This window comes from Amphiprion ocellaris, chromosome 1 (assembly GCF_022539595.1).
Source record: "Amphiprion ocellaris isolate individual 3 ecotype Okinawa chromosome 1, ASM2253959v1, whole genome shotgun sequence".
In the NCBI taxonomy this organism is placed as follows: Eukaryota; Metazoa; Chordata; class Actinopteri; family Pomacentridae; genus Amphiprion; species Amphiprion ocellaris.
In genome coordinates, this window is record NC_072766.1 from 39,160,188 (window position 1) to 39,183,998 (window position 23,811).

The following is a 23,811-nucleotide window of genomic DNA, read 5'->3' on the forward strand; positions in this document are numbered from 1 at the left end:
TTTACAAAATGAAAAAGCCTTTCAAACAACTGTTGAGGGTCAAACAGATGCTCTTCAAGAATCCTTGTCAGAAATTAGCCACTTTCATAACACACATGCATAACAGCTCAAACAGGGAAAAAAGAATCCTTGAAAAACACTTTTTGTAAGCTTGTATATAAAAGGAACTTTTGATGCCAGGAAGATGACAGAAACCTGAACAGCCTACAGACAATAATAAACTTCCAATCACTATAATTTAAGTTACAAGAAATAAAAGTTTGCGCACAGATATTTGTGTTTGCACCTGATAACATCCAGCGTGACGTCTGTGTAGTAAATCTTTCCGTCCACGCTGTCGTAGTCCAGAGAGATGACGTTGTGCAGCTCGGGAACCGGTACATGAACGTCGGTGTGGTCGCTGGTGTCCAGGGAGATCCTGCGAACGCTGACCCGGTTGGAGAACAGCAGGTACGTCTCTGGGGAGTCGTCACACGACCGGCCATCACCCTTCAGCAGGATGCCGGTGGGACAGGCGCAGGAAGTGCCGTTGGGACGAGGTAGGCAGAGGTGAGTGCAACCTCCGTTCCTCCTGCCACACTTATTAAAACCTGAAGAGGACACAGACAGAAGGATTGATGCAAAGAGACACATAATCACAACCTAGAAGCCATGTGTGACTCAACAGTCGAAAATTCAGGAACTTTTTGGCTAAACTGGACTGAATTTCCGGCTTATACTTATACAGAGGTATGAATAGAATAGAATAGAATAGAATAGAATAGAATAGAATAGAATAGAATAGAATAGAATAGAACAGAACAGAATATCCTTTATTAGTCCCACAAGGGGAAATTTGCATAGTCACAGCAGCAAAGTGACAGTAAGAAAAATCGAGAGAACGCATCTATAAAGACATAAGATATATACACTATATATACAATATAATAAGAAAAAAATGAGGAAAAAATCTAAGTAATGAAATATCTATAGTATTTAGAGCTGTCATTTTCTTCCAGTGTTGGAAACACCTGTAGACATTTGGTTGATTTTCTGGGAAAATGAAACAACTTCCTGGCCTGAGACTCACCCAGCGGCCTCTCTCTGTCCACAGCCTGGATGTCCATCAGTCCTGGCAGGTTGGCTCTCACTGTGATGGTGTTGGTTCCGGTGTTCTTGTCAGCTCGCTGGATGCTGCGGCTCTGCCAGTCGGTCCAGTAGATGTAGGATCCCAGCAGGGTTAAACCATACGGGTGCTGGACCGGAGTCACCAGGGTTCGGCGATTCTGACCGTTCAGGTCGGACGCCTCGATGCGCTGCAGAGGACCAGAGAGGTGAGGGGGGTTAGCAACAGCTGACGCCTTTCACATTAAAGGATTTACACTTTAGGATTGAAAGACATGGTATTTTTTATTGTAATTGTCAAAACTACACCATTTGTCAGAGCCAGAATCTTTAAAAACAAATAGTGAATCATCACATTTTCAACTTTTTAACAGTCCTTGAACTCCCCCATTTTTGTCTGGTGTTTGTAACATCTGTGAGCATTTGGAAAAATGTTACAAACGTTTTTTTCTATTTTTTGTAAAATCACAATCAAAGAAAATCAACTTTTGTTTGATTTTTTAAAGGCTTTATGATATAATATTTTGCACAAAACACATTTTTCAATTCCCTTTTTTTCTAGCTATAATTGTGCTGTTTCCATAGATTTGACTGGATTATTGCAGTGAAAAGGAGCCAACAGTGAGGAAAAATGCAAGAGGAGCAAAAAGCTGCTTGGAGTTCAAAGGGTTAACCTTTAATTTTTTAATTCACAAACTGCAAAGTGATCATATCATGTGCCAACTTCATGTATTCACGTCTGTTTGTGATGCACTTGTTTAAAAATGACGACATAAGTTAACATTAATATTTCTATTTTGAACAGTTCCTTTCATCCAGAATGACTGAGTAATCCTCTTAGTTCATCAATATTACAAGCCCTTTAAACGAGGACCAAAACTTTTGTCTTTAATTTGTGACGTAAAAACTGTAACTGTCCTGATTAGCTTCAACTGACCTCAGTGTGAGCGTCAGCCCACAGTAACTGGGATCCGGCCATGTCGATGGCCAGACCATTGGGCCAACCCAGGTTGTTACTGATGAGCACCACACGGTCTGATCCATCCATCGCTGAGCGCTCCAGCTTAGCGTGTTCTCCCCAGTCTGTCCAGTACATGTAGCTGGAGAAGAGACAGACAGAAAGGACTCAGGATGGTGAGGAAATGCAGCATACAATTTTTAAGGCTCATGATTGTGACTTTTCTTTCTCTCAGCAGGAAAGCAAATATTCTCCCAAATCTAGAATTACAGCTGACACTAAGATTAAAAGGATTAAATTTGATGGGAATGTTATTACAGTCCAGCAGCCTCACCCCATCTCGTGGTAGAGGGCGATGGCTCGGGGGCTGTCGAGGTTTCGCCAGACGAGAACTTTCCTCATGGAGCCGTCCAGGTTGGCGACTTCGATGCGGTTGGTTCCCGTGTCCGTCCAGTAGATCTTCCTGCCAACAGCGTCCACTGCCAGACCATCGGTGGTCATCAAACCTAGACAGGAAACAAAGATGGAGTCAGGACGATGCGACTGAGTGGAACAGGAGTGTACCTGTACCAGCTGTCTTCCTCACCTGTGGACATGATGTCTTCTTGTGCTGATCCGTTGATGTTGGATCTGCTGATTTTCTTCAGCGTGCTGTCGGACCAGTAGACTTTTCCTGAAGGAGGTGCAACAGAGACACGTAAGGACTGCATCTTTACATCAGTTGTTCAGTTTAAAAGTTGAGGAAGACACACAAACCTTCTTTGGGGTCGACCCCGATGGCGATGGTGTTTTTCATGGAGCTGTTCACGGCCAAAACCACGTCGGCGAAGTAGGGGATGTCCAGAGAAACCATCCTGATGTCCGTCCTCCGAGCAAAGATCAGGAAGCTGCTCATCCCTGCACACAAACAGAACACAGAGCGACTTAAATTTGAGCAGCTTCCTGTCAGAAACGAGGCTGACGTGCTTTTATCTTCGGAGCATCAAAAGTTCCTTTTATCTGCAGGCTTACAAAAAATATTCTTCAAGGATTGTTTTTTCTGTTTCCTTTTGAAATGTTACGTATGTCTGTTATGTAAGTGGTTCATTTTTTGACACAGATTATGTGGAAATACCTTAAGAAGCATCATTTTAACCCCGAATCCACCAGCAGGTTTGAAAGACAAGTTATTGTAGTAAAAATCGCCAAAATTACTAAATTTTTCATAGCAAGAAACTACAAAAACAACAGAAATTTGCTAGATTCTCAACTTTTCAACCATCTTTGAACTGCTCGTGTGACTTTCAATTTCACTAGTAACAACTACCAAATCTAAACTAAAAATGTGATATTGCATAAATATCACTTGATTTCACATTGTTGTTGAAAAAATAAATAGTTTGAAGTGACCAAATTCTATAAAAAACAAAAAAATGCACTCCTGAGCACAATGGAAAACATAAAAACTGACTCAGCTGTGACCAACAACTTTGACAGATTTTTAAAACAATAATCGGTTGAATTGCAGGCAGTGTTTAAACAGACCAGACAGCAGACAAAGATGGAAACTAATTAAAAATGAAGTAAAAATACAAAAAATATTCTACCGTATGTAGAGCTAATACTTTTTCCAATGCTGGTTACACCTGTGGGCTCTTGGAAAAATGTTTTATATGGAGATTTCAGGCTTTTTGTAAAACAAATAAAGAAATTGAACTTAATTTGGTATTTTTAAGGATTTATGGCATTATAGCTGTCTTATACTCCATAAAAGAGCTTTTTAGTACTCCCTCCTTGCTGTTTCCATAGAGATGCAGGACTTCATATTGGAGTGAAAATTGAGCCCACAGTGAGGAAAAATGTGACAGGAACACAAAAAAAATGCATATTTTTGTCCTCAATGAACAACAGAGAAACACTGCAGAAACAACTGCAGGATGCCCTCTAAATTGATATTTCTGGTCCCATGTTTGTGAGATGTAAACAGAGGTTGCTTCCTACCAGGTGTGCACGTCTTTCCGTCCGTCTGCAGGTTGATCCCGGTGGGACAAGCGCAGCTGGAGGCTTTGGGAGCAGGAGCCAGGAGACAGAGGTGGCTGCAGCCTCCATTATTCACCTCACACGGGTTACGAACTACAGAGGAAGAAACATACACATTCAGTTCACCCGCCATTTTCTAGGTCGGCTCAGAGGCAAAGAGTGGGAGAAATTAGGGCAAACGAAACACACAAAGCTGCAGAGACAAACAGTGAAACCCCATCTGGGAGCACGGTGAGATCAGTGAGGCTTCAGTTCGACAAGTGCCCCCTGAGGCTCTCCCTTTCTTACCCAATGATCTGAGTTCAGTTTCTGTAAGCCCCCCAGTGTCAGCAGAGGTTTTGGATCTGAGCTCAGAGAAAAGGCAGCAAAAACCAGAAAGGAGAGAGGAGATTTTGTTTTCCTTTGTCTTAAGGGACAAGTCGGAGAGAACAAATAAAATGTTGTCGAATATGGTAAGAACAAGGACACATTTTTTCATTTGGATTTTTCCTATTTACGAGCGTTAATCAAACCATTCTGGGACTGTTCACGGTGCGTGTCACGGTCAGACGTGTGCAACATGTGCAAGCAGGAACAACTACCATGAGTCAAGTGAGACCTGTGTTCCACATGTTTTTGTGACCACTGCGATCTCTCCACAGATCACAAACTGGAGCAGAGAAGAAAACATCACATTTAGCATCAGTCAGCATCTGAGACGATTCAAACTTCATGTCGAGGATCATCACTGGTGAAGAGAGGTGGGTCTGCAGCTACCATCCAGAGAAGAAACAACAGTGGAAGAGCCCCAGTTTCAAAATGGGAAAAGGTGCGACAAGTGAGGAGCAGCAGGATCATGTTTGTTTTTTAATTTAATTCACTTAGTTGTGCACCAGGAATTAGTCCCCCACAGTCTGTCTGGGTGTTCCAATGTGCTGTCCACTCAGCCACAGCATGGTGATTATCCAGGTTTTTCTGCCACAACAACAAAATGGTCGCTTCTTGCTCATCTACTTAACTGATTTTGCTTCCTCCTCTTCCACAAAATAAAATAAAAGGTAAAGGGTCGCCGTTTTGACACAGTTTCAGCACTAACTGCAGATGGTGCTTCACATTTTTACATAAGATGAGATGCAGGGAATGATGCAAGACTATATTTACTGATGGCGGCCAGATTTAAACCACATACAGCTTTTGCTTTTTATAGACACAATCTTGACCTATTTAGATCCACTCAGTAAAATTTGGCTAACTAAACCTTTACAGTTTTGCACTTTAGCTGTTTAAGATAATGCTAGCAGAACAGGCTGCTTCACAGCTAAGCATCATGAAGGCATATTTGACTAGCGAGGATAAATTAAATGGCTTGAGTGCCTACACTGAGGTGATTATAAACATGAAATTCTGACTTTGCAGACATTGTTTCTAAGACAAAACAATACAAGCACTTCGTGACGGCACCATACATTCTTGATTCATTACGGGGATGAACACAGACCTGTCTCGCGGTGTCGATGGAACATGTGGATGTCCATGAGGTTCTCCAGGTTTTCAACCAGTGTGTGTCGTCCCAAACCCGTGAGTTTGTCGGCGCTCTGGATGCTCTTTGACTGCCAGTCTGTCCAGTACAACTTGTCCTTGTGTACTGTCAGGCCGAAGGGGTGAGGCAGCTGGGTGCCAATCAAAACCTGTGGGCAAGAACAGAGGCAATGGTCTCATTGTAAACAGAACTGACTTCGCTAGAAAGTGAAACTCAACGTAGAAAGAACAACTCATCAAATTACTACAAACTAAATACACAATTCATACTACTGAATGAAACGTTTCAATGATTTCTGAGAAAAATCTGCTTAAAAGTGGATTGACGCTCTTTACCTGTCGATCAGAGCCATCAAAGTTGCCAAATTCAATAGTCTTCATGCCAGCATCGGCCCAGTACAGCCGCTTGGTCTCGTAGTCGATGGCGAGTCCGTTGGGCCACGTCAGGTTGGATGAGATGATGACGATGCGACTGGACGCGTCCATTCCTGCACGCTCGATCTTTGGGTTGGCGCCCCAGTCAGTCCAGTACATGAAGCTATAGAGAGAGAATCAACAAATTAGACTTCCAAGTGGCGTCCAGGTTTACATGTTAGTTCTTAAACCATCATAAACATCTCACCCTCCGATCGGGTCGATGACAATGTCCCGGGGCCGGTCCAGGTTCTCCCATATCAGAACAGTCCGCATGCTGCCGTCAGCATTGGAAACTTCGATACGATCCGTACCTGACATATAAAACACGACCGGTTTAAATATAAGCCATGCAAATGATTGTACATAACCCTTAGGAATTAGTATTTTATGTGAGAATATGTAAGATGAGACTGTTTACCAGCATCGGTCCAGTACAGCTTGCTGGTCACCCAGTCAATCGCTAAACCTGCTGGACTCTCCAGACTGGTGTCCACCACCACCTGGAAAAACAGAAAACAAAGATGTGAATTCACTCCTGTACTGGCAGCGTCATGCTGAATCTTAAACCTTTGAGTCCAAAAATCTGTTTAGATTTGTGCTTACAACTGTTGTTTAAGCTTCACTGTTTTTGGGCTTAATGTTATTCTTCTGTTTTGGGGAAAAATGAACAAAGTCCCTGATGAATTCATCCTTGGAAATATTTGGTGAACAGGGTAAAGGCGCAATTTGTGAGCTTCAAAGCAAACTTAGCTTAGCTTGAACTCTCTGAACCCTGAAACCTAGTTTGAGATGCATGTTAACTTTTATGGATTTTTTTTAATCACCAAAACAACAGCATTTATCAGAGGCAGAAACAGTTTCAACTGTGCGACAATCTTTAAACTGTCTTTAAACAGACTAAACCAGATTCTGGAAAAACAGCTAGTGATAAAAAGTCAATAACTATTCATCTGAAATACAAACTATATTTACACAGAGCAGACTGGACATATGTATGGAAATAAAGTAAAAACAAAAGCAGTGAAATATCTGTTATGTTGAGTATCTATGACACCTGTGGGCACTTAGATGTTAATTTCTCATTTTTCAATGCTTTTAAGACAAGTAACTAAAGATATTCTGCTTTATTTTTGTATTTCTTATATGATTTATGGCATTATAACTGTGTTGTACTGTACAAAAAGACATTTTTGAGTTCTCTCTCCTTCCAGCCATGGTTGTGCTGTTTCCATAGAGGGAGAGGACTTTGTATTGTAACGAAAAAAAAATGTGACAGGAGCAAATAAAACAATGAGAGACTGCTGGGAGTTCAGAGAGTCAAAACAAAGCTGCTGAACTTTTCGACAGAGCGTGACTTGCTTTTCCACTTTCCTATCAGCACCAGCAGATGGCGCTGTTGCATAAACTGAAATCCTGCAGTCTCCTGCTGCTGCTCTCCTCCTCCTGACGAATGTAGGACAGATGAGGAATGATGGGGTTTCTGTGCCTGACAGTAGACGTTACTGACCTCCTGCTTGCTGCCGTTCCACAGAGCTCTGTTGATGGAGTCGGTGGTGACGTCTGTCCAGTAGATGTAGCCGTCCTTGGAGTCCCAGTCCAGAGCCACGGCGTTGCGTACGTCAGCCAGAGGGATGACATCATCGGACATGTCCTCTGTGTCGAAGCTGATTCGTCGGATGTCCGTCCTTCGGGCAAAAAGCAGGAACTTGTCAAGACCTGATTAAAGACCAAAGGTCTTCTGTCAGTCTTCTAGGTTTAACAGTGGGGTCAAAAGTGAACACAGCAAAACAGCACTACCACAAAGACATCTAGCAGCTCTTAAAGGGAAAATCCAACCAAAGTGACTTATTAACATCATACATCACAACCCCTCCCTTAACATAATAATATACATAGAATGATGAAAGGAAAATTATGATGTTTTTATAACCACAGGGTGTGCAAGTGTCAAATAATTCTATTCCAAGCAGTGCAACTGTCACAGTGCGGTGAAAAAATGTTTCATTAGTTAATGAATCATTAAAAATTTATGCAGAACAATTCATTTTAGTTCCGCACTTCGTCAGCTACAACGTGTAATTCAACTTGTTTTATATTTTCATTAATTGAGATCTCACTTTACATGTAGGAGTATAATCCTGTACAAACCCATTTTTTTTTTTTTTTTTTTTTTTGGTGAAATTTAGTTTCCTCTGACAACCAGCACCTCGACTGCCAGGCAGATCTGATTAACTGTACAGGGTTATCTTTTCCAATTTAGCTCCTTGAACTGTTTAAACCTTGCAGTCAGAGGATTCGGAAGACCAAAGATGCAGTTCTAAAAGTTAACTGAATGTTTTTTTCTAGGTTATTAAAAATGACAAGAAAGTGACAAACATTTTTGTGGGTGTAGGAACCACTGAAAACTACATTAAAAATCCCAAATATTATGTATGTATACACTACTGTTCAAAAGTTTGGGGTCATCCAGGCAATTTCATGTTTTCCATGAAAACTCACACTTTTATTCATGTGCTAACATAACTGCACAAGGGTTTTCTAATCATCAATTAGCCTTTCAACACCATTAGCTAACACAATGTAGCATTAGAACACAGGAGTGATGGTTGCTGGAAATGTTCCTCTGTACCTCTATGGAGATATTCCATTAAAAATCAGCTGTTTCCAGCTACAATAGTCATTTAACACATTAACAACTGTATTTCTGATGAATTTAATGTTATCTACATTGAAAAAATCTGCTTTTCTTTCAACAATAAGGGTATTTCTAAATGACTCCAAACTTTTAAACGGTAGTGAATATGTAAAACTGCAATAATTGTAGGAAATATAAACAATGCTCAGTCTATTTTGACACATATATAGTATTGCAGCTGTTACGTAGCTCACCGTTGGCACAGTTGTAGTGGTCGACCTTCTTGAAGCCGGTGGGACAGGCGCAGGTGAACGTCTTGTTGCTGGGGAGACACAGGTGGCTGCAGCCGCCGTTGTTGGTTCCACATCGGTTCTTGCCACCTGGTGGACAAACAGACACACACAACTCAGCATGTAACGATTTCTGTGGAAATATTACATTTTTTCATGGCATCCCCTCATCTCTCTCCTCATGTTACCCGCCTGTTTCTCCACTGTGTTGTCTATAAACGCTCAAACCAAGAGGGTATACTCTCCAAAAGTGTTTCTTTTCAGTGACGCAACATCTGCTGAGTTCAGTCGTCTGTTCCTCGAAATTTCAAAAAATGTGCATCTGGATTTCACTCGAGTTCTGAAGATTCTTTACTTGAGTTCTGCTTAGACTGAATCTCATCTAAAACAAAAAGATCCTGACCTCCTCACAGTTCATCTTCCTGTCGGGCTTTAACAGTATTTTATCAGCATGATAACAAAAACTTTGTCTTGGCCAGAGGTCAGGTTCAGCAGGTTTGTTAGCAAAGAACACAAGTCTTTGCTGTCATGCTGATAAACCACCTCGACTGGCCGGTTCACTGCAGGCTCTGACACCAGAGCAGCAAACCATTCGATCATCTGTGATCACCACGAGAGATGAGTTTTCACCTCTCAGTGTAATGATATCCTTAAAGAAGGCTCCTGCTTGATGTGTTCGTCCTCAACCGGCTCATTTTTCACCTTCTAATGTTGATGTTTTGTTGTTGAGCTTTTTATTCTCCTGTCTGCTGCACAAAATATTCTACTGCTTCAAACTGCAAACTTTGATGTTTTCAAAAATGGGTCACTCAAGCTAAATTATTCACAGTGTAGTATGCGCTGCTCTGTCCATATATTGAATAATATGTTATTGTCAATATTTCTGTGTAGATTCTTAGTCATCCAGGTCATGCAAAGTGCGTAAGTGTTAAATAAGAGGCAGCTGGGCTTCGTTTTCTACTTGTTGAACATGTTTCACCACTTCAAGAATGAAAAAGAAGCTCAGCTGCCTTTTATTTAAGCACTTGGGGTTACTGTCGGTGGATTTTGAGTGACATAAAGACTTAGAATCTGACTGAAAACCCATATAAAATGACATAATGTGACATTATCAGAGACTTCTGCCATTTTTTTTGCTGCCGTTTGTTACAGGAGTATTACATTGCTTTGAATTCATCTGTTTTGATGCTCTTGACACAACGACACAATCTTTGATGCCAATCACAGTTTACCGAGTTCTTTGGAGAAAAAGCCCTCTGCAGTGTTGAGGATAATTCATGCTTTCTGTCTTTGTGAGTTTCATAAATGTCAAGCTCATGTTGACCCTTCTGCAGATGTTAATGTGCAGCCCAAAGTTTAGGAAAGTCCACACTATGAAAATACCAACTGCATGCTTTTTGTTCCAGAAAAATAAATGGTGCTTAAAACAAATGCTTGTTTTGAGCAGAGACTGCGAGTAGATTCTCGGTCATCCACGACTTCATAATTCATTTTAAAAAGAGTTCTAATTGACATAGTCGCTGCCAGACTTTGGAGGAGCTTTGATTTGTACATATTTTCCTTTGACGGAGGCCAAACACAGTAGGGAGTTCTAATTTCTCCAGGAATCCTGTGCTATTTCAGATCACTGTGTTCTACACAACCCAGGAATAATCAGAATGACATGGTGCGAGAGTTCAGTTTGTAACTAGCTGGTATATCCTGCAAAAACAACAAAGTCACAGCCTGTCTTAAACATTCAATGTTTTTCTGTGTTCGATACGAGAAGCAATGTGACCCTCTCTGTAGAGAACTGATGTGGATCTATTGCATTATAAACAGAAGTTTGTGTACATTTGCGCAGAGTTCAAATCACAGAAAGCATGAACAGGCCCTTGGCTTCATTTTACACCTTTACATTAACTCAGTGGTTGAATTTACATGCTGCTATTGTGTTGCTTTTCTTTCAAAATTTGGATTTTATTTTTTAAAATCAGTTGTTTCTTTTATAATTGTTAAAGATTGATAAAAACTGTAGGTTGGGGAGGTGTGAATCACTCTAACAGCTGTTAACTGATCCAAACTTTGTCTTAGTTGGGACATTTGTCCAAATTAATAAAAAAAATTAACCCAAAAATGAATCAAAATAACAAAATAGTGTTCAGAACAACGCAAACCTTTTCCAAAATGGCAAAGATTCGTCCTAAATGTTTCAAAATTCATCCAAAGTGACCCAAAGTCAGTCTAAAAGGACTTGAAACTTGTCTAAAAAGACTCCAAATTTGCCCAAAATGACCCAAAATTTGTCCAGAAATACTCAGAAAGAGTTTGTAAAGTAGAAGGTTATTCGTATCTCATTAGTATCATCAATAATGTCAATATGTCCAAAATTAGTTAAATTTTGTCTTAAATACTTTTTAAAACTTATCCAAAATGACTTAAAACGTGTTGATTCAAATGATTCAAAAGTCATCCAATGTGAATCAAAATTTGTCTCAAATGACTCAAAACTTGCCTAAAATAAACTAAATTCATCCAAAATAAACAAAATTTAAAAATAAATAAATAAAGAGTTGGTAAAGTACAAAATTATTGGTATCTCATTATCAGTATTGATCAATATGTCCAAAATCAGTAAAATTTTGCTCGAAGTAATTTTTTTTAAATTGTCTAAAATTTGGCTAAAATTTGGCTAAAATGACTCAAAATGTGTCTGAAAAGACTCCAAATTTGCCCATAATAAACAAAAGTTGTCCAAAAATGCTCAGAAATTGTTTAAAGTGTAGATAGCTATTAGTAGCTTATTTATCAATCTCGATCAATATGTCCAAACTACTTCAAATTTGTCCAAAGTAACAAATAAATGCTCAAAAGGACTCAAAATGTGTCCTAAATCATTTAGAAAATTGTTCAATATTAATTAAAACGTGTGCAAAATGATTGAAAATTCATCCAAAGTGACTTGAAATTTGTGTAAAAAGACTCCAAATTTTCCCAAAATAAATACAATTTGTCCAAAATGACACAAATTTTTACAAAAATGCACAGAAACTGTTTAGTCTAGAGGGTTATTGGTATCTCAATAACAATATTCAATAACATGTCCAAAATGACTAAAAGAATTGTTGTAAATAATTAAAAAATTGTCCAGAATGACTTAAAACGTGTCCAGCTAACAGTGAAAAATGGTTTGAAACGAGTAGAACATGTGAGATCTTTCATTCACCAAACTTAATTTCAGTATTTGGCGTCTGAAGCAGCCGTGTACCGACCTGCCGGCTGCCTCTGCGGGTGCAGGGTGTGGATGTCCATGGGAAAGTGCAGTTTGTTGCGGATAATCTCCTGGTTCTTGCCGGTGAACTTGTTGGCGCTGTTGATGCTCTTGGTGTGCCAGTCGGTCCAGTACAGGCTGTCCTCAAACACCGTGATGGCGAACGGGTGTGGAAGGCCTGAGAAGAGAAGAGCGCAGAGTTCTGAAACAGGGGCTGGATGACAGTTTTAGAGAGTGAACGAGCTGCCATGTCTGTGGGAAGTTAACCATCAAAGTAAACAAACACAGGCGTTAATCTCGACACCTTCGTAATGAGCAAAAAATAACGATTCCCTGTGATTCATGTGGACACAACAAACGGAAAAGAGCTACATTTGGCTCGTTCCACCAACACTCCCCCAAACATCCTCCCATTCAGCGCTGTGGGCTTCGCTGATGTCATACCGTCCCCATTTAGAGCTGCTTTCAATTACTCTGCCTCTCATCGGCCTGTAGCTGCTTTAGTTGTGGTCGGAGCATCCAAAACCAGAGGCGCTTCGTCAGTTTTCCATGCGTAATGTGACTTTTCCGTCCAGAATCTAAATGCGACGTCGAGAACACCCTTTAAACCGGGTCACGCTGATACCGGACAGTTCTTGTCTCAATAAAACTCGATTTACTTTGTAGATTTTAAAGGGAAGTTTTCATCTGAAGAGGAATAAATCCCAGATTTTCCCTGCTACTTACAAGGTGTGCATTCATTGTGAGCTCTAATCCAAAAACAACATTAAAAGCTTGAGTTTCCAGCAATGGGAGAGATTTACATCTGCTGGTGCTCTTTAATACCTTTAATATGGTTTGTGGGTTTAACAAGAGAACAGTAAATGCTTCGGATTTCTTTCTTAATGTGGTTGTCTTAAGACGCGGCTGTACGAGATTTCTCTTCAACGTGGGACTAAATGAGCAATAATTAAAGGTCAAGATAGTTAAGTCGAGCTGATGTCACTTTCTGAAACGGAGCTAAGAAAACACAAATACAAGAATCATTTATCAGCTGTGTGTACATTTGTCAGATAATAATATCAACATACTTCATTGCTGTTGTTAGGAAGTGGATTGGAAATATAAATTTGAGGGCTTTTATCCACCTAAAATTGGTTTTGGGGCGTTTTTTTACTCACTGCGGGCTCATTTTTCACTGCAATATAAAGTTTTGCACCTAATGGAAACGGCACAACCAAAGCTGGAAGTAGAGAAAAATGCACAATATAACAAATGCATAATGCCAAAAATCGTAAAAAAGAAAAAGCCAAGGTAGAATTTTGTTTATTTCACAAAAATCGGAAAAAAAATGGAATCAATATGTACAATATTTTTCCAAGCTGCTCCAGGTGTTAAAAAATACTGGAAAAACAATGGTGACTCTACAGACTGTAGATTTATTACCATTTAAATTATTAATTTGTTTCCATACTTGTCTCCTATCTCTTCTACGCTGCAGTTCTTCCTAAAAATAACAGAATTTTTCCCACATGACTGTTGGTTCTAACTGAGTCGCTACAGTCGTCACGGTTGCACAGAAAAGTGCAAATTTTTTTTTTTTTCTTTTACAGAATTTGATTAGAATCAAAGGTTTATTCTGGTAATTTTAGTTAGCATAAAGATTAGAAGTGCATGATTTGTTTAAAGACTGTTGAAAATCCAACATATCTTTCTGTTTTCAAAGTTTCTGTCGCTAAAAAATTGTGAAACTTTGGTGTTTTTTTGAAAGAGAACCAGCCTTTCAAAGCCCGTGACTGAAATGTGACAATCGAAAGAGGGAAAAGCTTTACAAATGCTGCTTTATCAGAGCTTCTACCCACTTCAAAACCAGAGCAAAGAACACAGAGAACACAAGGATCATTCATGTCATCAGTTGCACCTTTGGCAGACGATAGTGTTGACAAGTAAAAACCTCATTGCTTTCATTAGAAGCGGATTATAAAAACAAGCTCCAGGGCCTTTAAAATGTTGGCTATAAGAGGAACTTGTGCATTAAGGCTGGGACTACTTATTTTACAAGTGGTTGACGTGTCGAAAACTGTCAGTAAGAGTGTTCACGGTCCACATCGATGTCCTGAACACTAACATATGCAAACAGGGAACTCCCTGCAGATTTGTCTCCAGTGGGAACATCTGCTCAGGGACACTCCTCCACACTCGTCCAATTTAAAGTCCTCTTTCCCTCCAGAGGAGTAGCTGCACAGCCAGTTGGATGAGAGTGTTGAACGGATGGAAAAAAGTGATTTTTGCTGCATTTTTAGTTTTAAAAATGAGTTGCTTCTTCTATAATGTTTTAATGACTGTTAAAAAAAATGTGAGGTGCAGGGTGTGAACCACTGATCTAACAGCTGCTAACTGATCGTACCATGAATCGAACTTTGTTTTAGTTTGGACATTTGTCCAAATGATTTTTTTTTTTAAATCTACCCAAAAATGAATGAAAATGTACCCAAAATAACTAATTTGTCCAAAGTAACAAATAAATGCTCAAAATGACTCAAAATTTGTCCTAAATCTTTTTTAAAAATGTTTAAGATTAATTAAAGCATTTGCAAAATGATTCATAATTCATCCAAACTGACCCGAAACTTGTGTAAAAAGTCTCTAAACGTTCCCAAAATAAACAAAATTGGTCCACAATGACACAAAATTTTTCCAAATATACTTAGAAAGAGTTTGTAAAGTAGAAAGTTATTGGTATCTCATTATCAATATTGATCAATATGGCCAAAATAATTCAAATTTGTCCAAATCATATGTCCAAAATTTGTAAAATTTTTCCCTAAATAATTTTTTTAAATTGTCCAAAATTATTTAAAACGTGTCCAAAAAGGCAAACATTCATCCAAAATAATTCAGAAGTGATTGAAAGTGACTCGAAATTTGGCTAAAACGACTCAAAACTTGTCTGGAAAGACTCCAAACTTACCCAAAATAAACAAAATTTGTCCAAAAAAGCTCACAAACTGTTTAGGGTGTAGATAGCTATTAGTATCTTATTTACCAATAGCGATCAGTATGTCCATTTAGCAGCACTCGTCCAACTTAAAGTCCTCTTTGCCTCCAGAGGAGTAGCTGCACAGCCAGTTGGATGAGAGCGCTGAACGGATGGAAAAAGTGATTTCTGCAGCAGCACCGAGCTGCGATGGTGCAGCGTGGCTCTTAAAAACACTGCTGCTCGTTTAATGACAGTGTTTTACGGCGAAGCATAAATGTCAAGTGGTAAATGGCTAAAGCTGGAGGGAGACCAGGATGATAATGAGCCACGAGGATCAGAGTAAATGTGTGTGCAGCTCCAGAATAAACCCAGCGAGACAAAATTTCTGATCATTTTAAACTAATTTAGACGTTTTCTATCCAACAAATTATTTGTTTAACCCACTTCTGGTGCTGCAGGAGGAATGAGAGGATGGTTGAACGCACTTTTAAAATCATGGATGAATAAAAAGCGTGTTTTATTTTACCTCTTGAGAATGCTTCCTAACGTTTCAAACCTTTGCTACAAATCGGTGGCGGATTGTATCTTGTTAAAGGAATATTGGCATCAGGAAATCAATTAACTGAAGTACAGAAACTGCAAAAATATGTCACTATTTCATAGTTTGTTCACTGGAAAATGTCCCACTCACTACACAACTTGGTGACAAGAAAGTTTCAGTGTCTCATCTGTTCAAACATATTACCGCCTTGGTATTTTGGTTTCACTTTTGGAAGATATGGGAAACACCATCTGGGCAGCAAGTTTGTTCCTCTCTGTTTCTCTGGATCAAAAAAATCATTTAATTATGAGTCCGATTAAGTACAGAAGAGTAATAATCTGAGCAGGCGTTTTGTGTTGGCTTTAGGTACTGGACAGCTTTTGATGCTACGATGCAGTAAATGCCACGAATGAACAGTTTGACAGTCATTAGGGGAAACAGAAAACTAGCAGTTTTTCAGTTAACAATCAGTATAAACAGCCAAGCTAACCAGCATCTCCACATTTTCCTTCCTGCTGAAACAGCTCCAGGTGTGTGTGAAGAGATGCCGGCTGAGTGTTTGTTTTCTGATCTTATCCCAGCCTGAGGGAGACAACAGTACACCCCCTTCCGTCCTCCGAGTCGTCTGCTTTTGATACGGTCACCTTCTTCCTTGTCATCTCTCCGCCCTCAGCAGCACCAGCCCTCCTGGCCCTTTCTTCCGGGACAGCTGGAGGAGCAGCTGCAGGCTGACAGGGCTTCAAACGTCCCACCGAGCCTTCACAGTTATGTCCCCTTTAGCCTACATGCGGCACCTCCCTGTCCTCTCACACCTTCACTGGATCTGTCACCGTCGCTGTTATACTGTAGGTCAACAGCGACACAACATCGCCTCCAGCTGGACAGAACACTGATCAGATTATAGCGTGATGGACAGCAAAGTCTGTCTGTGGAGATTCATCCAGATTATGGTAACTCTAGGAGCTTCAGTAATGAGCAACTGGACTTCTGTTTTTGGTTCTTTAAGATGTTTCACCTCTAATCCATGAAGCTTCTTTAGTTCAACAACCAAAAAGATAAGTCCATTTGCTTTCACTGAAGCTCCTACAACTCCTTCAGAAATCTTATCCGTTTGAGCTTCCACTGAAGTCACGTACAAAACAATAAACCAAATAAAACTATTGTGATGCTAGAATCATTGTTTTTTTTCATGTATTTTGTCTGTGAAGTTACACATTATGACGAGTTTACACTCTGAAAAACACAGTGATGCCCTCATATAAATGGCAACACATTTAGTAAACTAGAAAAGCACTCAGAGAGCGCAGTACTCCGCCAAGGCTGCTCAGTCGTTGTAGCATTTCCGACAGCTAAAATCTTTCAAAAATTTGTGGATCCAGACTATAAGCTGCATCACTGCCAAAATCTAATCAATTGGTCTTTCTGTCATTTTTGACCTTCCCTGAAAATTTCATCCAAATCTGTTTGTCCGTTTTGGAGTAATGTTGCTAACAGACAGACAGACAACAGACGGACAGACAGACAGACAGACAGACAAACAAATGCCAATCACCACGTAACTCCACCATCTTGGTGGAGTAATAAGCAAAACAAAAATATATATGTATGATCTAAGCAATGAAAAAAAGCTCTACATATGCAAACTAATCAGACATAGTTATAAATTTGGATATTAAAGAGGATTTATGCTTGTTAAAAAGATAAACAATGAGGGATTTAAAGAAGCACCGAAAGAATATTTAATATTAAAAAGTACACTCAAGGTTTAGGAAAAAATGTTCTATTGTTGAAATGTCCCTTTTTGCTTTTGTGCATGTAAACCATCTCAATTTCCGAAACCAGGATAAGCCCTTATCGTAGTTTGGAGAAAACCCGATAATGGCAGCTAGAGCATTCTGAAAGAAACTAGAGTGCTGCTGCATGTATACATCTTCTTGTTTTCTAATAGATGCTAACAACCTGCGCAAATGTAGGTCAGAGAGAAACAACCAACTGCATTATTTACCTGTGAATTTCTTTGGAAATTAATGCAAATATTGACTTCAGTCAAACACATTTACATGCAGCAGTTTGTAGATGAGCGAGATGAATGGCATGGTAGATGCTTGTATTCTTAGACCTTTGCTATTGTTACGTTCTTTTAAATAAGGATTTGTGTGGAATGGTTCAAACTGAGGATCTCGACACAGAACAGAACAGAACCAGGAGCACCTGTTCCTGAAGTAAATGTCCCTGAAGTGAAGTATTTTAGATTTCTGACCTGGCGACTCCAAGTAGTTGTATCAGAAAACACTGAGGCAGTAACTTGGATGTTCATGACACCCAGAGACTGAACCTTTTTGATTGTGGTGACTGAGAATTTTGCTTTAGCAGCACCCGATGACAAGAAAAACCAAAACACTTGAAATTTGCTACATTCATACTCATGCAGAAGAAAAATCTGTAAAGTTTACCTCTATCAATATACTTGGGTTGAAATGTGAGCTCTGAGAGTGTGACATCTCAACTTAGATTTCCATAAATTGTGCTGAGAGCTTGACTGATCTGCCGAGGATGCCTAGTACACCTCTAATTGTGCCTAAAAATACTTGTGCCTTAGTGAAATTTAAGATGTTACATTAAGACCTGTGAGCTGAGCTGCTGTCCACAAGGGGGCGTTGTTTCGCAGGTCTTCCTAACGGAGAAACTGGACGTGCTGTCATGCAGCATTGTGAATGACAAATCACCGCAGTGTACATTTGTCCTCAGGCAGATGTACTCTAAGATCACATTCATACAAAGAAACCCACAGTCACTCCCGCCCACACACAAGCAGACGTAGCTGCTCCTTCTCCATCCCCCACCTCGAGGTGCACAGGTGTGCAGACTGGATAGCCGAGTCATCCGTGGCACCTGTCTGCCGTCCAGCTCCAGGAGCTGGCTCTCATCCAGCCACTCAGAGAGCTATAGGTGCAGGGAGATAAATGCTCGTTAACATTCCCAGGCACAGCGACTCACAATGTAACACACACACACACACACACACACACACACACACACACACACACACACACACACACACACTCGTCCCATTTGTCCTGTGTGTTGTCTGAGCAAACAGAGGCTGTGGAGGAAGGACAGGGCCAATTACAGCCTTTTATCCGGAGAGCACACGTCATTAAGGAGAGCTCACAGGGCTGATGGTGCACACACACTCATCAAACATTTCCCCTCTCCCTCTCTCTCCTTTCACACTCTTGATGGTCACTGATGTGCTGCCACACTCTTTTCACTTCATCAGGACAAAAAAAGAAAGAAAGAAAAAAAAATCCCAAATTGGAAACCTGTCTGTCAGCTGACACTCACACTGCACACCTCCCCCAGATGTTCAGGACTCTCATGCTGTTATGTAACTGCCATGAATGGAATTCTTTGCCATGAAAACACAGATTTTTAATTTAAATTCCGCTTAATTACTATTAACTTTACAGCCTCTCAGCACTCATGTTTGTCTAATAGTTGAGGGTCTCGATGATGTGGATCAGGGCCCATGAAGGCATTCTTAAAATCGGTTTTATTGAGCATCGCCTAAATCTAATGTTTTGTTTATGTTCACTGTCACACAGGTGTCGAAAAGGGAGAGCTAAATTTGTGGCAGAAAGCTAGGGATGCAAATTTTGAACAGTTTTCTTCAATAAATAATCAACAGCATTCAATCAATCAATAACTGATTTACGCAAAATTATCACAGTGGACATTTGTCCTGTCAACAGATACATAATTTACAATAGCAGCTGGTCTTGAACACATGAGCTCAGGCCAGAGGTCATTAAGCGTCACAGAGGTCTTTGTCATGGTGGCCCATTGCTAGCTAAACCCCCACAATGCTCTCTGTTGTGTTAGTAGCCGCCTTCTTTGGTCGCTACAGTATTGAACAGTAAGAGACTCCTGGTGGAACAACCAGGTACTACAGCTAATCTACAATACATTTTCTGGCATGCATGTAGAATATACAGGTTTCAGCAGGAACTAAATATCTAAAGACATGGAATGACAATGTCAGGATCACATCCAAAATCAGATTTTTTTTTTTCTGTTGTGTTTTTTGTTCTAAAGCAGGACTGTTCACCAAACTTTGTGGAAATCTGCTGGTATATCAGTTAACATAAGTGAAAACATAATTTGTAGAGCCTGATGGATTTTGGATTTTAGTGGCTGATTCCCATTTTAAGGAGTAAGACATTCTGAAATCAATATATCAGCCAATACTGGGTATCAATATGTAACATAAAGTTACATTGAAAAGGGAAATGATCGTGCAACTGTATATTAATCTCACAGCAATGTATTCTACAATCTAGTCAGCAGCTTACCATGAACACAAATACGGATTCAACACTACTATCTGATCAATTGTGATGAATTCTCTGCTACATGTGCTGCAGAAACTGCCAAGATTTTTGCAAACAGTGGAGTCAGAGCTGCTCTGTTGGACAAACTATGTGATGACAGTTTCTAAATTAAACCAAGGATCTTTTTTCTACATTATGTTCTATAAAAAGAAGATTTCATATTAACATATGCGACTGATATTGATATATCAGTTGTGCTCTAACAATCTGACAAATGTACAGAGGGACATGCATGATTTAACAATCCACATTCAGCCTCCAGTAGACGTTAAAGAGATTTTCATTGCTGCCTTAAAGTGTGTCTGCTCCTATTCCCCACCAACCGGCATGACAACCCGGTGCCACTGCAACGCTTCCATTACCCAGTCCAGCATCGCCGCTGGAATAAATCATCACACCGCCAACCTACAGTGCTCAGGATGTTCTGCTGGCTGCTAGTTTGCTGACTGAGAAACACGAGGAGCACAAACGCAGCAGGAAACTACGAAAACTATCAGAGAGAACCTGAGAAAAGAATCTCACTGCAGCATGAGGTCACAGAAGCAAGCCTGAGTTTATGTGTGTGACAAATTAGCACTGTGCCGCGTATATCTGCCAGAAACCTTATTTTAATGCACACACGTCTCTGTAGGAAACAACAACATAAACAGAGGCATGCGTTCCGCTTTACATTGTCATTTATGGCTTTTGTGTGTGTGCATTTCAGCAGTAGGAACATGTGTGAGCTCTTTAATGGAAATATGGCTCTGATTAACTCCACATGGCATAATGAAGCAGCGTCAGTGTGCTACATCCTATATCCATCGCCCTGTGAATGCGTGTTTCTGTGCACGTGAGAGTGATAATTAATGAAAATCCGACAATCTGAACTCCCGCCAGACCTCTTCTGTTTTCCTCTGCCTCAGTCGAAGCTTTCAAAGAAAAAAACTTCAGTGACTTCTGAGGTTCTTGGATAAACAACTGCCGAGGCTTTGTGTTTACAAAGCTGTCATACCTTCATTTAAAACAGACGAGTTTCAGGATTGTCTGCTCGTTAGATAAAACACAGATTGCACGGAAAGGGAGTTCAAAAATGTTGTATCAAACATTTCACTTGGGTGCTGGTCAAAAGAATTAAAACTGAAGAAGGCAGCTACCAACGTAACATTTTGAAGATTAAATTTAAAAAGTGTTTTCTGAACATTTGGGTTGCTATAAATCGCCACAAATGATGAGAGATTGAGCTCTGTGTTTCCTCAATGTTTTCTCTAATCTCATCCGAGGCTGACAAATCTCCATTAACAACTTTATGACAGTCTTTCCCATAGTTCCTACTTAAATCTGTAATTAAATCTGCAGCACAGCCTCAGTTAATGCAAACACAACACTTTGTGTATTTACTTAACGAGTAATGGGTTTCTTCTTATAAGTGCAGCTGCTGAGTCCTAACTGTTGAAATTAGCCACAGAAAATATGTAAAACTTTGTCTTCATTAAACCTGTTTGGTTCAAAACACTGAACAGACAAAGACTAAAAGAAGAAGCAGCTACAGTGAGCTGGACTATAATACTTGAAGGAGTTCATGGAAGCTTTAGCTCCACTTTTTAGGCACTAGTATCAGTTCGCTACGAAGAATCTAGACTTTTCAGATCCCAGAATTATTTTCAGTGAACCTAAAGGTTCATCTAACTGCTGGTTATCTGGGTTTCCATGTGAAGATTAGGTGACTATACAGTGAAATACTCCACTTCAGTGCAGGAAGTTGCAGTAATACAGATACCGCAACAACACCATATAAAACCAAGAACAACCAGCATTACAGTAACAGTAAGCATGGAAGAGATTCAAGGCCTGCTGCTGCTGACTGTGATTTACTGCTTCATAAATGGAACCACTGAGTCAATGCTGGAAAAGAAACAAGCAGTAGTAGCAAAGGAAACTCAAAAAAGCCCAAAATGCTAGATATAATGCACACAAATAGATTTCTAAAAGCTACTGCAGAGATTGACCATGAGATGGCTGAGAGTGATAGGCTAAAATGAAAAGGTGCAGGTACTCAGGCAACCAGAAATGTTCACCCCTTTAAGCCTCAACCCCAATGTTCCTGAATGTTCATGAAGTGCTTGAACTAAGACCCTGAAGTTCAAACACCTCTAAAAACCCCAAACATCTAGCAATCCATCAAGGAAGAAAGTACGATCTATACTTTGTTCTTAAGGAATCAAAAAGGATGACTTTACGTCCCAATATCATCTGTAACAAATTTCACTGTGCACCATTGGGTTGCTAGAAATAATCAGAAAAGATGAGCTATTTTGTGATTCTTCAACCCAAACGTGAGAAGAACAACAGCTAGCAAGTGGTAGTTTACCTTGGCTGATGACGGCCTTGCGGTTGCGTCCGTCCAGGTCAGCCTTCTCGATGACGTGGTGCTTGGCGTCCACCCAGTACATCCGCCGTCCTGCGTAGTCGATGGTGAGGCCGTTGGGCCAGAACAGATGTGTGTCTGCGATGACCCTCCGGTTGGATCCGTCCATGTTGGCGTACTCGATGCGAGGCGTGTTGCCCCAGTCGGTCCAATAGATTTTACTGAAGAGGAAAACGGGACAGTCATGGTTGGTTAACTCGCTGTTTGAGCCGAAATGGGCTGATCCTCGTGGCAAAGACGCAAACAGATTGTTGTCTGGATTCAAGACGCAGCAGATGTCTGAAATCAAAGAAGCCTCCCTCGTCCCTAACATTCATGTCCTCCTCATCATCACTCATCTGTTCCGTCCAGCCTCAGAGGGAAGATATACTTTTCAGTTTTTTATATTTTTCAATTATCACATGCAAATCAGCCACCTAATAAGCCAAATGAGTTTTCTAGCTTTAAATTTCTCTGGGGCTTCATCCAGAACTCTCTCCAGTAACTGCAGCATATGAAACCGGGGAGGAAAACAGTCTTAGCTGCTGCCCGTTTCATGAAATACTTGTTCCACACAGATGCTCGCCTCTGGGTACTGCTGTGCTGCCAAACTTTAATCCCTGCTCTGCTGCAACACTACAACTGGGACACATCCAGAGGGGATATGTATATATGAGTGTGTGTACATTCTGAGCCATCTGCAGTGAATTATGGGAGTTTGTGTGTGTGTTTGGACTCGTACCCCTCTATGGGGTGCAGTGCGATGGCTCTGGGCTTCTCCATGTTCTGCCACAGCAGCACCTTACGATGAGTCCCGTCCAGGTTGGCCACCTCGATACGGGACGTCCCAGAATCTGTCCAGTACAGCTTGTCATGGATCCAGTCTATGGCCAGTCCACCTAAAGGAGAGAAAACACATTATATTACTTCTTATTCATTTGTTAAAGTAGTACTCACTTTAATGGAAACTGTGACAGAATATTATGTTCTAATTGTGTAATATTTTCTACCTAATTATTGTTTGTCTGCTTCTTAATATTTGCTGATGCAACTTCCTTTATCCTGTTGATAAAACACCTTTAGGAGGAAGTTAGGAAAAGAACAAAAATACTTTTGACTTCTAAAATCACAGTTTTTGCCTTTCTTGTTTAATCCTCTGAACCCCAGCCAATTTCTGGACTATTTTTGCTCCTGTCACATTTTTCTCCTACAATGGATTTATTAAACACGGAAACCATGACTAGAAGTAGAGAGATCTCAAAAATATATTTTGTGCAGTATAACACATCTATCATACTATAAATCACAATAGAAGCAAGAATGACATTAAATTTATTTGATTA

General features: G+C 40.2%; 1 protein-coding gene across 3 annotated transcripts in view; it reads right to left on the reverse strand.

The window, feature by feature from the left end:
- The window catches only part of lrp4 (low density lipoprotein receptor-related protein 4), a 141,869-nt gene that overhangs the window by 14,633 nt on the left and 103,425 nt on the right, over positions 1-23,811 (reverse strand). For all 3 annotated transcript variants that reach the window (XM_023279729.3, XM_023279728.3, XM_023279730.3), the window contains exons 13-28: positions 23,211-23,367; positions 22,433-22,650; positions 12,193-12,369; positions 8,906-9,031; positions 7,524-7,732; positions 6,435-6,516; positions 6,222-6,327; positions 5,936-6,137; positions 5,559-5,748; positions 4,043-4,174; positions 2,819-2,959; positions 2,649-2,735; positions 2,397-2,568; positions 2,042-2,204; positions 1,070-1,295; positions 287-590 (exon numbers count right to left, since the gene is read on the reverse strand). In XM_023279729.3, coding sequence (XP_023135497.2) covers positions 287-590; positions 1,070-1,295; positions 2,042-2,204; positions 2,397-2,568; positions 2,649-2,735; positions 2,819-2,959; positions 4,043-4,174; positions 5,559-5,748; positions 5,936-6,137; positions 6,222-6,327; positions 6,435-6,516; positions 7,524-7,732; positions 8,906-9,031; positions 12,193-12,369; positions 22,433-22,650; positions 23,211-23,367 — 2,692 coding nt within the window. The remainder of the gene's footprint in view (positions 1-286; positions 591-1,069; positions 1,296-2,041; positions 2,205-2,396; positions 2,569-2,648; positions 2,736-2,818; positions 2,960-4,042; positions 4,175-5,558; positions 5,749-5,935; positions 6,138-6,221; positions 6,328-6,434; positions 6,517-7,523; positions 7,733-8,905; positions 9,032-12,192; positions 12,370-22,432; positions 22,651-23,210; positions 23,368-23,811) is intronic.